We start from the raw sequence: 17,214 nt of genomic DNA, 5'->3' as shown, positions 1-17,214 counted from the left end.
GAGTCTGGACAAGGTCAACTTGGTTTCATACTGACATATCCAAGAACTACTCAGGAACCAACAGGTAATGTAGCTCTAACCATCACATTTCACAGACATCCTCCATGACACTCTTTGTAAATGAAATGGCAGTGACTGTACACTGAGGCACACAGGTAACTCAACTCAACTCAACTAACTCAAACGAGAGCTTTAATATATATATCGATGGTGTGCGTCAGTCCTATAGGTAGGAAGGAGGTCCTTTCCCTGTGCTTCAATGAGAAACGAAATATACTGTATGTGAAGGCTTGAAACTGTTACGTTCTTAATTTTCTCACTGCACAGGAAAGGCTGGAACAGTCTATAGCTGCTATAGGGGAGGAATTAAATTCCAGTCCACATTCTGTTTTCTGGTCATTACTGTATTTACTCTAATACCTCGTTATCCAGTCTTTCTGTCTTACAGTATACCACAACAGATAAACTCACAACAGTGAACTTAACAGTGTAGATGTAGTCTGCTGTATCTTGGGCACCAATGGTGTAAATGACCTTGCTGATATAAGCTGACATTTTCCATAAGCTACTGTATGAATAGTCGCAGTGCCAAGGGAGACCTTTTCTCAGCCGTACTTAGGTTAGAGGTTGTAAGGTGTTATAAAGTGATTCTTCTGTAATAGTGGATGTACAAACAAGCAATTGAAAGATAAAGACTGTTACGATATTGTGTCCGCATGCTTGTGATACCATGCTCATGAGTTTGAAATGCTTCCGATTTTGCCAAACATGGTTTTTGTAAATGTAACACTCATCATTGCATTCATCAGCGTGGCAGGTGTCTTAAGAAATGTCAGGCTTGCTCTCCCCAGAGTGTAGCTGTAAGTACTGTCTGTATGTAAGAAACACGGTACAGTCAGACCTTATATGATAGTTGTGTGTTATGAATTGTGCCATGCAGTAGGTCTACACAAAGCTAAAATACCATACCTTTTGAAAAATATGTTGAATGTTCTCTCTGTGGCCTATGCTAATGTGCTGTATCCTGTGTCTGTATCTGCACAACAATGTTGAAACATAACATGCATGTGGTAACATGAGGCTTTATAGAAAATAGTACGCAATGTGACTGGGATAGTGAAAGCTCATTCTACTTCATTATTCTGACATACTTTATACAGTAGTTGTGGATAATTTTAAAAAGAACTGAAAATAAAATGAGAAAATTTAAACCATCCAAGGCTATTCACTCTCTCTTGCAGCTTTAAACGTTGGTCAGGGGTTTGTCAGCAGCTTAGCTTCTTGTCCTTTGGTGAGCAAGCAGTGACAGTGATTGGGAGCGGTGCAGGATGCCAACAGACAGTGATAGAGATGCTATTGATGTTCTTTCAGAGTCGGGCTCTCACTGTTACAAAAAAGCAGATATCCATCAAGCGGAATAAAGATGCTGTCAGCAGCTCCCCGCAAAGTGCTGCGTTAGTCCAAATAGTAAACAGACCACACAGTGAACTCTCTCTCTGTGTCGACATCCTCAGACATAGCAATGGGTTTTCAGATTTTCATTCTGTCTCGACGAAGCCCCTCGTAGCTGACTCTGTGCTTGGAGATGAGGCAGAGTGATACGGGTTGGAGACGTGGCAGCCAGCCAGGGTTGCAGGAGAGATGTTTGAGGCTGGAGGCTACCATATAACTCTATTAGAATGCCGTATTTCTTTTCCAAATCACATCAGGACAATTTGCCTGCTGAGATGCCCGAGTAAAAGCTTACCTTGGCGTATTTATCCTATCATGTACATTCCCCTGACCAGGCCAATCGGATTTGTGCCAAGGATGTCTCTGTACCGCACTAAATGTCACTGGAGATGCAGCAGTCAACCTGATTCTACAGAGACCATAATGAAGAGATCTGAGGTGTACACAGATGGATGAAGTTTTCATTCTGTTTGTGCAGTTTGGGAACCTCAAACAGCTGTCTTGGGGACAAATTAACTTACCAGTTGATGTGCCATTTGTCCTGAACATACCTGTTCAATTTTCCCATTCTTGACTGACAATTAAACCTGCAGAGAGCGGGGTCTGCGGGGTTTGACCTCTCACCAGGATTTCATAGCAAGACGTTGGTGGCCTGAAGTCCGACAGCTGAGTTTTCCAGTGAAAAGGGGTTATTTTAGTGCAGGTTGGGTGGTGTAGCGTTACCGCTGTGGCACACGGGGCGATGCGAGGGAGGCCTCAGGGGCAGGAAGCGGGCAGGGACCCAGCTGTCGGCTCAGGCCCAGTGAAAATCCCTGACCTATAGAGAGGAATGGCTGGCATGCGGGGTGCCGTGGGCCGGGCAGGGGACACACTGCCACACATGCAAAACACTCATTTAACACACACAACGGGGTATGCAAAGGTGTTATTTAAGCTCAATGCCACTGTCAGTTGGACAAACTGGCACTCCTGCACAGATTTAGAATCTACCGCTCACTTGTTTATTACTGTGATGGTGTTTCCTTGACAGGTGAAACTGAGGAGTGAGGGTCAATACACGGGGTTGCTGATCACATACTATACTTCTGTCATCAGGCACCTGGGTATTGTTGGCAGAGAATGGTACAGTGAAAAGGTACTAAGACAGTTGACAGTTTGAATTTGCGATTTAAACTTAACTAAAGTTTTTCTTGTCATAATCTTTTTAGCTCTTTAAAATTGTTTAAGGAAAGTGATTTTGTAAAATAAAATATGATAAAAAATATATTATAAAAATATGATAAAAAAATAGATGTCAGATGCAGGATTTACTAAGTTAGAGTATGATACCTTGTTTAGAAATCCATTTTGGACGCCTCTCTTAAGCAATTAATTGCAGCCTCTGCGATTTGGAAATTGCATAAGTTCATATTGCAATTTAAATTTTTTTATTTTTTAGATGTTTTAGATTTTATTGTTCAGCTCTAACAGGTACCACATGGTAACTCTTACTTCTGGGCTCATCAAAAGTGATACTTAATATATGACTAAATATTTGACAAAAACAGGATCAAACACACATCAAGGCAATTTCATGTTTATTAAGTAAAAATCAAATAGCATCTTATGTACATTCATAGAAAAAAATAAATCAAAACCTAGTAAGATACAAAGCATATTCTCAGGATTAACATTGGGAATGATATGCAACAGGAAATCTGCCTATTGCACATCTCTGATGTAAACCCCCTACAAATTATTTGTTATTGTACAAGAAATTACTGTATGCACTCCTGAAAACTCAAATAGTTAGAATACTGTTAAAAATACTATGTCGTGTGTCTGGTAAAAAGCCCTATGAAGGATGCTCCTTTGTTCGAATGGCTCAGTGAATCTATGGCAAGATCGCATCTATGGCCGCACTTTACCTGGGGACTGGACTCTTATCTCCCCTTTTTTAACTGTTGAATCGACATCATAACAGATTAACTGTAAACTGGTAGCGGCACTCACGTTTATGTAGAATAGAGTATGGATGAGATGATGAAACAAATGCTGTCATTCTGTGAAGCGGTAAGTCATAAGAGCAGACACTTGTACTACATTATGAGTGAGAAACAATGTATTATGACCTTAATCTGTACCCTTATGACTGTTAATACAGTTAGTTAATTCAAGGCCTTGGTCTTTATTCGATTTCCATTGGCACCTATGTTACTCTATACATAAAATCATGCAACTGATAACCATGCTCTATGGATGCAAATGTCCATATATTTCACATAAAAGCTTGACTTAAATGATCCTGATTATATTAATGTGAACGTTTTAACTTATGAGTTAATAAATAGACATAGAGAATGCAAACTATGCATAGGTTTGAGCAGAGGATGTCATAATAAATATGCTGCTATTCAGTTCAGCCATTGTCAGTACTTGGACAGCTACATTACATCATTATTTTCTTCTGTGTTATGTTAGGCAGCACAAGCTAATGCCATTCTCATGACAGTTCCTTTTTGGTCCCATGGAAAGTCTATCTGGAGCAATAGCTTATGACATATGAGTAAAGTAAAACAGAGGAAAACAATGTCAAACTACGGCATTTAGGTTAGAATTTGAGGGATTGAAACAAAAATTTGTACTGATCATGAATCCCAATAGACAACTTCAACAGTCAGTGCAAGATACAAAAATTTACTTTATGTACGAAAACGCCCATTATGCAATTCCATCACCTTCTCAAGGCATGTATTGGGTGATCTAACAATATTCTGACGTTGTTTTTGTCAAAATATTGCTTTATGTCAGTAGCAAGCATCACCCTGTTTGTAAGTCCAAGGAAACGGGACAATCTTGATTAAAAATTTCTTCACTTTCTCATCAGCCAAAGGGGAATCGGAAATCATCTTCCATGGAGGTTACTAATGCCAAATACCCTGTGTTTTTGTACTTTAAAAACACATACAGTACATAAAAAGCCACAATGATACCGTGACAAAATGTGCACCAAAAACAAATGTCACCATGAACCATTATGGTTGGAGTCTGCATAATTCTGGACAATTCCACAGCGGCCTTTTTAACAAGACCTGGAAACTATATTTTATCAAACCATAACGTCTGTAAACTGTTAATGCTTGCTTTACACTCCCGCAGACTCCTAAAAACAGACTTTCATACCTGAAAACACCTTCAAACCTACACCCTCTACTGCCTGTAGAGTTTGACAAGTACAAGAAACACCTCACACTGGACATGCTTGCACTATTTTGTACCCAAGATGCACCCTGGCATCTAGTGCCTCTCTCAGTAGCGAGCCACTACTTTGCCTGCGGGGTCAGGCTCCTTCCTTGAAGTTGGATCCACTCTGTTTGAGCGTGTTCACGTTTCACACCACCTCATCAGACTCCAGGCTGTATTCCTCGTACAGGGCGTCTAGGATGGCCAGCTGGTTCTGCATAGCCGGCAGGTAGACGCCCAGGTCCCTGTGCATGCCGCTGGTGAAGCCGTCCTTCAGCTCGTCGCCCTCTCTGGACACTAAGGCAGCGGTGAAACTTGGATAAGACGGGGCGGCTCTCAGGGCCAACTGGGGACACGGGGGGGAAAAGAGTCACGCTATAGTCAGGCCTCCCAGCATGGACGGAGGGGAATAGAAGAAAAATAGTCAAAGGGATATCTGAGAAACCGGTGGTGCAAGTGAGTAATACCTACAGCAAATACGCCTCGCACAACCCATCCATGGTACTGCCGAAGAGTCTTTCCATACGCAGTGTCTGAGTGAAAGAGAAGAGTGATCATGGGGGAAATGTGACACTGAACATGATCTTGAATGTGTTCCACGTGTTTGAGTGTAGGTATGTCTGATCAAACTCACTGAGGGCTCCGTGGATATCTTGGTTTCCTGCGTTGACCTCTGACAGGAACTCCTTGAGGAACTTGAGGCCCCGTCTGAGCCACAGCAGAGCCTCGGTGGCCGAGTTACGCACCTGGGCCACGTCTGTCTGGACCTCATGCAACACTATGGACTGCAGCGTGGGGAAGCTCTCGGGGTCTGACACCAGCTTCTGGTGAATTTTCTACAGCAACAACGGACAGGGTGATGTAGTGACTCGGCTTTGAAAAACGTTCTCTGTGATTACGTTGTGTTTCTTTTTACAACGGGCAGATGACAGGTAGGAAAGTGACTCTATAATCTGCCATCATTCCTACTCTCATTTATTATTACTAATATCAAAATAATGAATTATGCCCTGTAACAACTCAATACATTCAAATGTCACTTGATACAATGATGTATATTGCTTGAGCAAGTTCTTACGTGAAATCTGGCTAGTACATCAAGTGTCTAATTTTTAAGATAAATCAGAAAGTGGCAAAAGTATCAAATAAAACAAAAGCCCCCCTGTGGACATACAGCAAATTGTTACAAATGTTGACTGATTGGGTGTTTTCATGTACATTCATGTACTGCACAGGTTTTAGAGCCATTTGTGAAGGAAACATGTCTAACTTTTTTTTGAACAGTAAATTATTTTAAAGACATCCTCTCATTAACATTCACTTACCTTGATGTTTCCAACAAAATCCATTTTAACAGGTGCAAACACTGTGGACCCCAGCTTGTCTGAGAAGAGAGAATCCATGGTCATTTCTCTGTTGCCAATTAAGATGCTCATCTTGTGTGTCCTATTTCCAAAGCCTTTATGATGTTGTGGCTGTTATTACAGTTTCAATACAACAATGATGAACGATGTAGCTGGCCTCATGGGTGATTTAAGAAATCCTGTGCTACAAGTTATAAGAGTAATTTCACCTCTTAACTGCAGATTTTAGGTAAAATGAGATGGAAAATAGACAATTTCGGCTGGGGGCAGACTAGAAGACTTTTGAAAATGCATTGCATCACACACATAACCAAAGATTTCACAAATTTTGTCTCTCAGTTGTTAAAGTATGCTCACACTAGAAGATTAAGCAAGAATGGGGTATCACACACTGAAAAGACGTAACTGAGATGACCTGCTGACTCCTGAGAAATCACTGATATAAGGACCTTCAATCTCACAGAACTCATGCAATCCAACATGCATGAATGATGAATGTGCACATTAATGCAACATGCATTAATATGCACTGAAAAAAAGAAAACAGATTTTGGGTCAAGCTGTGACAGAGGAGATGCCGTCAACGTGGCTGTGAGCAGGCTTCATCAGAAAAGGTTAATGTTAGTTAGGCTAGTCACTTACATTGTAGGACAGGGATGCCTAAAGTTTTTAATTTCAAGGACCTTAAATTGGTATAACTTATTATAATTAATCCTTAATCTTTAATATCACACTTCCGCCTAACCTCACTGTAAACTCAGCTCTCATTGGCTATTGGTGGTCTCTGCTCTTGGATTAAATCTGTGATCCACACACACTACAGGACTTGATCAGGACCCGTGCAGATGTTGGGTCGAAGATCTCAAACGCTTGATACTATCGGGGCAACTGAGATCAGTCCGCAAGCCGATCAAGGCGGTTAAGACTGAATATGTAAACCTCTCACATTACCAGATAATCTTCGACAACCATCAGTCCTGACCAAGCCTCCAATTACAATTTCCCCCCTGATTGTTGGGATGGGCCAATCTGCCCTATAATCCTCTTGTGTGTCCCCAGCCTTACTTGCCCATCACCATCTTTACTAAAACTGAACAAATCGGCACCGATTGCCAACTCGTGCAAAAATGGGTGCTACAAGAAAGCAAGCAAGAGATGTGAGTGTAAGTAAGTCTTAGTAAGTCTTGCATTTGTTTACATTGTGATATTGATAGTGACCATCTGTGTAGTACTCTTATACTCCAAGTTGATCAGAGGGAAATCTACATGGCCTAAGCAACCCTCCACCCCGACACACACACACAGCCACCCAAACATGTATGAGCTGATCATGATGCCAAACCTTTTCAGATAATTGATTAGTAAGCCACAAAGAATGAACAAAACCATTAAAAAAGAAGGTGCAGAAGAAAAATTATGAGGGCATGAATGAATAGTTAATGAAGCAAGACAGATAGTAGCCACCTTACGAATGACAGAGCATGCCCAAATGGCAGGAAAAGGGGATTTGTTTTTAGAATAGCTTTGCTTGTCCTCATTAAAGCCATAAAGGGTGAAATGACTGTAGACGTAGATGGGCATTGTGAGAAAGAGGAGCAGAGAGGCGGAATGAGATGAAGAGAGACTGAAAGTGACTGGCCTACCTAATACAGGCACTATTGCATAGCATGAGTCCAAAAAATCCTGTGTAGGGATACCATTGTCGTCGTCCAATCTTATATCACTAAATCTAAAAAGGTAAAACAGATTCAAACAGGAGAATATATTAGAGATACGTCTGCCATTTCAACTTTTATTTGATCAAATCAAACAAAAAAGAAACGGGTACAAACATCAAAACCAAGCCAGAGAAATGATTCACACAAAGTCATGCAGTTTTATGCCTGTTAATACCTGAGACTAGTGGGCTACTTTTCTACAACTGAACAGAGTCATTTTTGCTACACTAACCCTCAACAGCTGTCCCATCCATTTTCCACTGGCTGACTCAAAAATGAGAATATTCTTCATCTTGCAATTTAATACTGGTTGAGTGAGACAATGATTTCAATATCCTACATGTGAACATTACAGTATTGATAATTCACACAGTTATTTGTTCAGTAACACTTTTCATTGTCTCTAAAAAAAAACTGAAAGTAAAATATGCTTAAACGAAAGAGTGAAATGGTAACAAAAAAAACTTTACAAACCCAAACATCAGATGAGGGCATCTCTGTCATGTGACCAAGAGAGAACACACTAATATAAAACACTTATCATGACATCTTGAAATGGATTCTTTTTAAAATTATCCAAACCTGTTATTTATCCTGTGCAAAACGGTTATTATACAATTCATATTATATTTCCACAAACTAAATGAAACGTAAGTAACTGTGCAGTATAGCGAAAAGAAGTAGCAGATGTGGAGTACCTCAAAGACATTGTATTACATGTAGCTTAGATTGGTTGGTCCTAATTCTGTCTATTGTGAAATGTCAAAGACGGTCACTTCATACAGTAACTATTGTGTCCTAAAGGATGTGACCTTCCTGAGTAGCGTTTTCATACCTGTGACTCATTGTGCTGAAGAATGTTTCCACCTGCTCGGTCTCTTCCGGCTGCACTGAATCCTGGGAAGGCTGGTCTTCATGCTGGGCCTCATCTTGGTCGGGAGCAGCTTCCTCTTGGTGCTGAGGCTGGACAGGGTTCACTTCCTTTTCGTCGGGCTCTTGGCTTTGGTCCACGTTGTGCTTCTGCTCTTGTTTTTTCTCCTCTTGATCGTCGGCGTCGTTCTCCTCTTCCTCCTCTGCTGGTTGGTCGTAGTGTTCAGTCTCAGAGGTATTCTGGGTAGTGTGGGGAGCAGGATCGACTCCCTCCTCAGGGGCTGAGCTGTTGCCATTGGCTGCATCGTTCTCTGTATGGTGCAGCAGACAGACATATGATACACAGTTTAAAAAGTACATGCAATAAGGTTTCAGTCAAGAGGTCTATCTTCACATTGCAGAAGACAATGTTTGCCAATGACAAGTCTAAAGCCCAGACTAAACCATTATCATTTTTCAGCAGATTGGGTGTAACATATTGTGAAAGCAGCACTTTCAGGACTTGTACATCTATTATGTGCATTCATTATATCCTCTTCTATACAGTGGCAAGGGAAATTATGCAAATGCTGTGCCCATCTGTCATTGTGTCTCAATAAACTTATCTGACACTAGAAAAAAGTTACACACTGTTTATTACATTTTCTTTTTAAATTGAATGGTCCATGCAGAAAGGTAAACTTTCAGGATTTTTTGTCACTGATCAACTTACAAATTAGTTACAAATGAAAAGCTGGAATGTTTTGAGTCAATACATATTCAACCTCTTTGCAGTGACACTCCACACAGAGTTAAGACTCATCCAAATTCCTTTGAGTGTTCTTGGGTCTTTCTTAATTTGCGTTCCTGTGCATTGTTGTGTCTCCCATTGCTCCCATAGCCTAAGTACAATTCCAAAACAAAAGAATGCAAGATGGATAAAGATCCCAAACTTTACTTGCAAGCCAAGAATGCATCAGATGGTGACTTGGCCAACAAAAATTGGGAAGAAATGGGAAGCCCCAAGATTCATTGCGAGAATGACACATCATGTCCACACAGCACAACAGTCTACTGTACAGAGCTGGTTGAAATACATGGGAAAATTGAATTGTTTGAGCATGCGACATCAAGCACACAGATCATCTCAAACTGCAAGGATGCTCCTCTGCTCACTTTCTTGAGAAGTTAATTCTCTCCAAAACAACTTGGGAAGATCACTCTCCACATGGACACAAGTATTGACTTGGCATTCATGGATTTGAGAAATAGTTCTTGAGGTCTCTATAACATGACTGGAGTCCAACTGTGGCCCATTCAAGTGATGTCAGAGCAGAAACTACCATGAAGTCCAAGGAACTGTCTGTAGAATTCAGAGACAGAATTGTAAGGGGGCACAGTAAGGCTATATAACAATATCTTCAGTGTTGGGAATTCACAAGAGCACAGTAGGCTTATTCTTTAGGAAATGGAAAAACAGGGAGCTATGAAAAGGTCTGCACAACTGAAAATCATCTCCCAATAATTTATTAACAGACATTTCGGCCCCCTGGCCTTCCTCAGAAATGTCAGTCGGTTAATAAATCATTGGGAGCTGATTTGCAGTTGTGCAGACTCTACTTTTTCATTGTTATTTTTTCCTGCCCAGCAGCTGTGTTGACCTTTTTGGATGTGCATGTTCTTTTCTTAATTAAAAATAGGGAGCTACCCAGACTCTTTTCATCTGATCAAACTAACCAACTGGACAAGGAGGACCTTGGTCAGGTTGGTGACGAAGAACCCAAAGACCACTCTGACAAAACTGCAGAGTTCCTTGGCTGCAATGGGAGATTTTGCTGGAAGGACAACAGTCAGTGCAACTCTTTACAAATCTGGGATGTATGGCAGAGTGGCCAAAAAGAAGCCACTCTACTGCCACAATGCAAAGTGCTGCGTCTGGTAGATACCAGGCACAGCTCATCACCCAACTTACATCCCTACTGTAAAACATGGTGGTTGCAGCACCAACTTTATCACCTTGTAGGGACAGGGAGAACAATGAATGAGCCAAATTCAGGCAAATTCTTGAGGAGAACCTGCTTCAGAACGCCAAAGACCTTTGACTGGGGAAATGATTTATGTTCCAGCAGGACAATGATGCAAGGCATACAGCTAAGTCAACACTGGAATGGCTTCAGAACAAGAATGTGAAAGTCCTTCAGTGGCCAAGCCAAAACTCAAACTTGAATTCCACTGAAAATCTGTGGAATGACTTGAGGGAAGCCACTCACAGACACTCTGTGCCCAACTTGAGTGAGCTTGAGTAATTCTACGAGGAAGAATGGAAGAAAAATCCCCAAATCCAGATATGCCAAGCTGAGTCTAAGTAGACTCCCAGTTGAAATGGTTGTCAAAGGTACTTCTACAATGTATTGACTCAGGGGGTTGAATACTTATTTAATAGGATATTTCTGCATTTCATTTTTTAAAATGAAAAAATTAAAAAAAAAAAAAAACATTTTCAGTATGGGGTATTTTGTGGAGATTGTTGATTATTTTGAGTAGACATACACTGAATATACAAAATATCAGGGACATCTTCCTGATATTGATATGAGTTTCAGACCCTTTGGCACAACCCACATCACAATTGTCTCAAAGCATGAAAAACTTCTCTAACTCGTCTGCTTCTCTTCATCTACATCTCCTCCTTTGTGACTGGTATAGATTTTTTTCTCATTTATATTTTGTATGTACTATTTTTTCACTATTTGGATTCTTTACATGTTTTTTTTTTACATGCATTTCCTTTTAAGTCTTTATCTACCCAGAATCAGGTGACCTGTCAGGTGACCCCCTCTAAGAGGCATTTGTAAGGTGTGTCTCTGTATGCGCTTATGTCTGAAGAAGAGCTTACGCTCGAAACGTCACGTGGTGGTAATAAACACCATTGGAGCAATTTCTAGTGTGCGGACTCTATCTTGTAATAATTGACTGTTTTTCTGTCCAGCACCTAGTATTAGTTTGGATGTGCGTTCTTTTGTGTATCTATAGATTTAATAAGGGAAATAGTGGCATTTACCTGGATTCACCCCATCAGTGAAATAAATATCCCTAATATTTTATACATTTTGTTTATACTCATCTTTATAATCTCTCTTTGTGTTAATAATGAAGTATTATTTTTATTAAAAATAAGCCAAAACACTACTGATTGGAATAGGCTGGACATATTTTCCATCACCAGCTGTAGCTGCCCCTGGATAAAGGCTCTGTTAATTGAATGAATGCAAAGGAAAATGCAATAATGCAACTGGGCATCCATCATTGTCCACTCTCTAAAAGGCATTAATCTATCCACATCAGTTCAGACGATGTACACACAACAGCCAGGCCCCATTTGTGTTGTGTGGTCCTTGACTGCAATGGATTTTCCTTTATGGAGTACAGTAATGCTCTTCAGTTCAACGAACACTGTAGAAAGTAATGCGAGTGGTTGACATAGGATGGCTAACCTGTTGGGGATGGTTGGTTTTCTGGCCCATCTGGTTCATCTGGTCCCTCGGCTCCAGAGTCCAGGCTCTGGTTGTCATGTGCCATTGTTTCTCCTGAGATTTCACCCGATTCTCTCCGTCTGGAATGTAAGGCTACTATGTTAATTCTGAAGACAAAGATGCACTTCTTATGGGCAAGTCTAATGGGCAACAGTGCCCAGTGACTTGCCTCAGCAATGTCACATTAATAACAGGATCACTGTGTCAGAAGAAAACATCTGAAAAGATATTTAACCCTGTCTCTCACTTTGTTGAGTGCTGCTTAGAACATTGCCCATCTATGTTGCCCAAAAAATTGTATGACAGTATGTAAATAGCAGTGTGCAGCAAGACAACAGAATTGTTGAGAACAAAGCAACCTACTTTTCTCCAAAGTTCTGATTTAATTGATTGATGGGTTTGATCTATGGAGAAAAAGACATGAGTATGACATTAGCGTTGGTATTTGGAAACAATCAAAAATTGGTTATACTAGATTGCATTATCTGCTTAGACTCAGGCAGTGACAGAGAAACGTACCTTTTGAGGTTTGATGGCTGCTACTGGGGGAGATCCCGGTGGGCTCTGCGTTACCATATCTGTGCTGAAAGTACGATTTGCTATCTGCATGCACTCCTCCAGGGTCTTCAGGAAAGTGGTGCATGTAGACTTCACCATGTTTCCAGTGCCTATGCCTGTCTGGAAAGGGCCCGCAAAAATACACATCCTCTAACACTGGCACATATCAAAACATTTTCCTGAATAACCCGACTAGTGTCAGGCATAAGCAAAGGAACACGTCAGGATGTAATTTAGACAGTGTGCAACAAAATCTGCTGTTACAAAGCAGGCATCTGAAAGTCAACCTTTTTTGAAAATGCATTTGTGATACAATTTGCTCCCCGTCAGTAAAGACCTGGTCTATTTACATGCAGGAGCACATTACAATGTGATGTCTCTGTAATTGCAAATGAGCTACCCTACACTGCAGTTTCACACAAATGGCAGCTTCTCTTATTTCATTAGCTCATCCAAACCTTAACCTTACCTCTGCTGAGTCTCCTAGCTCATCATTCTCCTTGATCTTGTTTACTTGTTGGAGGAGAAGGTCACAGTACAATCTAAGTTCAGACATCTTAGTTTTCAGTGCCTCTGTGTTCTCCTGGAGCTCTGTAGCAGCAAAGAATAAGATGAGCAAATGAGTCAAGGTTTGGAAGTACAGAGAGAGTAGCTACATTTTTATAGAGAATGGTAGCTTTAAAAGTGCAATCCCTGCTATGTCACTGGCATCCAAAGCTATAAAGTTACCTTTCTCTCTCTTTGTTCGGTTGTCTGTAAGGCAAGCCTTGGCTGTTCCCAGGGCCACCAACCATTTCTGCCTCTCTGCTGCATTGATGGCTCTGAGGTAAAAGTATTGCTCTCCGGGTATGGTCAGGTCAACTCGTGTAGAGTCAGAGGAATGAACTATAACATAACAGTGGACAAGGAGAGGATGCAAAGCAATAGAGTTGTAATATCTGATAGTTTGTTGGAAACCTGTCAGAACTTCCTGTCTCTTCAGAAAGCCAAGAGAAAATGACTTTACACATGAAAATACAACATTAAAACACACAAAACATAGTTGGCTACGAACCTTGGATTTCACAAACTGAAATTTTAATGCTGCCTTTGCATCCTTTCCAGGCATCTTCTTGAGAGTCATAGTAAGACAGAGTTCCCCCATCAAGCACAAACCAACGAGGTTGCCAACCTGAAACAGTCATTTCAAAATATCATTACTGTCCTCTGCAATAGCTAAAGACTTTACTTATAATCTTCGAACACATATATTAAAAATAGATAGCAACAGTCATTAGCTAACATAAGCTACCTTCATAAATTTGGGATTAGGTTATTTACCTAACGTTGGCTACAACCAGTTAGCTGTTAAGTGCGATTAGTGACAGATGGTGGCAGCTAGCTAACGTTAGCTCTGAAGATTTCATAGATAAGGTCAGTAGCAGCTTCCAATTCATCACTTAGCTAAAAGAGTAAAAGAGAAGCTAGTATATCTCAAGTGTTAACGTTACTTATATCCATGCTCCGATAGCTGAACGTTGATGTTAGCTAACGTTAGCTTGATAACCTAGCCTGCTGCTGGTGTTAACGTTATCACAAACTCAACACAAGTGCGCTTTAACATTGGCTTGCTAGCTGACTCAAAACGAGCGCTAGAGGCGAAAACATTTAACGACTGGGACTACTTACCACTTATGTAATTGGTCCACTTGTACAGTATTCCCTCCATTGTTTACTTATGTGTTTTGTCGCTCATTACTTGTTGTTTTTCATAACGAGATATGATGCCCAGCTGATTGTAATGACTCCATTGGGCCCCAAGTGAGATTTGTGGAGTAACGTCCTCGGCTTTACATTTCAACTGCGAAGATAAAGTGCGTAAACTTTTCGTGAATTGGGCTCCAAGCGATCACGAGAGAATCCGACGTTCCTCCCGCTTGCATCAAAGGGATTTCAGGGCTGTGGGCGTGTCTCTGTTGGTTGAGACATATGAAGACCAATAAACAGAGGCAACGAAGATACTGGGCGGGGTTTCCGAAAAGTTCTGTCCAATCGTAAAGGGAGGAGGGCCCACGGCTGAACAGTGGACACATTTGTTGCAGATTTTGGAAGTTGGCTGCCACGTAGCTGGCATTCTTGCTGAGTAACATGTATTTATTTTTGGCACTGTATGTAATTGGGCATGGTAGAAGTTAGCCCTGTGCAGCTTTCGTAGCAAGTGAGCTGTTGTCATCAAAATGATCCTGCTTTCTTTATGTTCGATATTTTCCTCACTCTTTGTATATGTCACTGGGGGAAAACTTCCTGAGCCAGAGGTGAAAATTGAAGTTATACATAAACCTTTCGTTTGTTATCGGAAGTCAAAATATGGAGACATGCTTCTTGTTCATTTCGAGGGATTTCTGGAGAGTAATGGCACCATGTTTCATTCCAGGTAAATCTAAATGGAAGCACTAATGATGCTTCATGTATTGCTGCGCCTTTTCGCTACTGTCTTCCTCCTCGTTAATGATAGATTTCAGTAGGGTCATTGCTATGTTGTGGGTATCAAATTCAGTATACATTTGTACCTAATGGGTTACACAATACTTTAGCCCTACTGTATACTACTAACAATCTGTCCCTTGTTTGTAACTGGCTACCCCACTTGTAACCCATAACCATTGACCTCTCCTTACAGTTGCATGAAATACATCAGATGGCAATCAGTGGACCTTTGCTTTCTGATGTTAAACCTGTTGGTTATAAGTGTGCACTGGACTTTTTGTCTTAAAGAACACTGTGATGGATCTGTGTGACTCTTGGCAGCCGCCACCATGGGGAAAACAATCCAGTGTGGTTTACTCTTGGGATCCGAGAGGTGCTGCAGGGTTGGGATAAGGGTCTGCAGGACGTGTGCGCAGGAGAACGCAGGAAGCTGACCATCCCTCCATCTCTGGCATATGGGAAGGAAGGAAAAGGTAACAAAAGCCATTATAGGGGTTGTGGAGCTCAGTGAGGAGATATGTGATGTTCTCTGCTGCATCTATCATATCTGTGCCTCTTTCTTTACAGGCAAGATCCCTCCAGGCAGCACCCTCATTTTTGACATTGAGGTCATGGAAATCCAAAATGGTCCCAGGTCACATGAGTCTTTCCAGGAGATGGATCTCAATGACGACTGGAAGCTCTCCAGACTAGAGGTGTGTCTGATCTGTGAGACTGTTGTTTTCAAAGGAACTGCCTTATTCACAGTTTTTGTAGTAGAAATGTATAAATATCGGCAATGGTGTTATTTGTGAATAATATTAATGCTCTCTCTGCACTACAGGTGAAAGAATACCTGAGGAAGGAGTTCGAGAGACACGGATACTCGGCCAATGACACACATCATGAAGTGATGGTAGATGACATCTTCATAAAGGAGGATGAAGATAATGATGGTTTCATATCTGCCAGGGAATTCACCTACAAACACGATGAACTCTAGTGGACGGCAGGTTTCATCTCATTTTCAAACTACCCAGAATGTTTACATGATTGTGTTCATTTCATCCATACGGAGACAGGAATTGACTGGTAGATTATTAGTTACTGGTAAATTATACCTCGCACTGAGGGCTTGTTAGTTTTGGTTGCTCTGTAGTACATCAACTGCATTTTGTGTCACTTTATCTGCAGTAAATCAGATCCATTTAGAGTACTCTTGGTCAACTGTTGATACTGTACATGCATATTTTAGAGACAGTCTTAAGTCTATCTCTCCATTCTACATGCACTGATGATTTTACTGCAGATGTATTATACAGTATTGTAGTTTTTGACAAATAGTTTTTTGCTTACCAGCCTGAATTAAATATTTTCAAAACAAATAAAACTTGTTAATTATACTTTTATCATTTTGAAATCCTGTTGAGAACAAAATCTATTTATGCAGTTGCCATTGGGGTGATGTGATACTGATGTGCTTTTCCTATACAAGTCTGAATTCATCACTAGAGGGCGCTCTTGTTCTTGTCTTTTGTATCATAATGTTCACAAGCTTGTCAGCCCTAAAAAAATCTTGTAAATGGTCTGCCTCTTTCAGTTTATAGATGCCATACAATTTGTGGCAGAAAAAGTAAACAAAATGTGTGTATTCACATATTACTCACATATTTGGTTACACGTTATAAATAGTGAATAATGAAGAAGTTGCACTACAGTATGTATAATAGTGTCACTACTGATGACTAATATACCAAAATATTGCAAGGTGTGCCTTCATCAAAGTTAATTTCTTTCTTAACTTCTTTGAGCGGTCAGCCATCATCAGGTTCCCCTAGTAGTAACAAAAAAACTTCCATTTTGCAATGAACAGCATTAAAGCAGAATGCCCCCCCCCCCCCCCAACACACACACACACACACACACACACACACACACACACAAAAAGCAACTAAAAAAAAAGAAAAACAGTTTTCAAAGGTCATGATATTTGACTCTAGAGTACATTGTGCACAGAGCAACTGTATCCCAAAGCAAGATGATGCAAAATTATGTTCCTTTCTGGTTAATCTG

At 40.7% G+C, this 17,214-nt stretch overlaps 2 protein-coding genes across 2 annotated transcripts; one reads left to right on the top strand and one right to left on the bottom strand.

Moving 5' to 3' along the window:
* Nucleotides 1-3,012: 3,012 nt before the first annotated feature.
* On the bottom strand, nt 3,013-14,488 carry plekha8 (pleckstrin homology domain containing, family A (phosphoinositide binding specific) member 8). The gene is made up of 13 exons (XM_071900449.2): nt 14,365-14,488; nt 13,751-13,867; nt 13,426-13,581; nt 13,166-13,287; nt 12,658-12,816; nt 12,502-12,542; nt 12,100-12,218; nt 8,592-8,937; nt 7,682-7,767; nt 6,000-6,058; nt 5,309-5,510; nt 5,146-5,207; nt 3,013-5,020 (listed from the first exon to the last, which is right to left on the bottom strand). The coding sequence occupies exons 1-13, from the start codon at nt 14,402-14,404 to the stop codon at nt 4,823-4,825; spliced, it is 1,707 nt and encodes a 568-aa protein (XP_071756550.1). The 5' UTR covers nt 14,405-14,488; the 3' UTR covers nt 3,013-4,822.
* A 281-nt stretch (nt 14,489-14,769) lies between these two features.
* fkbp14 (FKBP prolyl isomerase 14) lies at nt 14,770-16,482 on the top strand. Its single transcript, XM_071900466.2, has 4 exons — nt 14,770-15,109; nt 15,484-15,635; nt 15,730-15,857; nt 15,986-16,482. Exons 1-4 carry the CDS (start codon nt 14,913-14,915, stop codon nt 16,142-16,144), a joined length of 636 nt encoding a protein of 211 aa, XP_071756567.1. The 5' UTR covers nt 14,770-14,912; the 3' UTR covers nt 16,145-16,482.
* Nucleotides 16,483-17,214: the final 732 nt, after the last annotated feature.

Source organism: Centroberyx gerrardi, chromosome 12 (genome assembly GCF_048128805.1).
Source record: "Centroberyx gerrardi isolate f3 chromosome 12, fCenGer3.hap1.cur.20231027, whole genome shotgun sequence".
Taxonomy (NCBI): Eukaryota; Metazoa; Chordata; class Actinopteri; order Beryciformes; family Berycidae; genus Centroberyx; species Centroberyx gerrardi.
The sequence above is the reverse complement of the archived record's forward strand: the minus strand, read 5'-3'. Positions and strand labels throughout refer to the sequence as shown.

Bases quoted from the DNA above. Each gene is read 5' to 3' on its own strand.
- plekha8 (XM_071900449.2), bottom strand. From the start codon at position 14,404: ATGGAGGGAATACTGTACAAGTGGACCAATTACATAAGTG. The intron at 13,288-13,425 runs GTAACTTTATAG...TTGCTGCTACAG, and splicing joins CCGAACAAAGAGAGAGAAAG to AGCTCCAGGAGAACACAGAG. The intron at 12,543-12,657 runs GTACGTTTCTCT...TTTTCTCCATAG, and splicing joins CAGCCATCAAACCTCAAAAG to ATCAAACCCATCAATCAATT.
- fkbp14 (XM_071900466.2), top strand. From the start codon at position 14,913: ATGATCCTGCTTTCTTTATGTTCGATATTTTCCTCACTCTTTGTATAT. The intron at 15,636-15,729 runs GTAACAAAAGCC...CTTTCTTTACAG, and splicing joins ATATGGGAAGGAAGGAAAAG to GCAAGATCCCTCCAGGCAGC. The intron at 15,858-15,985 runs GTGTGTCTGATC...TCTGCACTACAG, and splicing joins GGAAGCTCTCCAGACTAGAG to GTGAAAGAATACCTGAGGAA.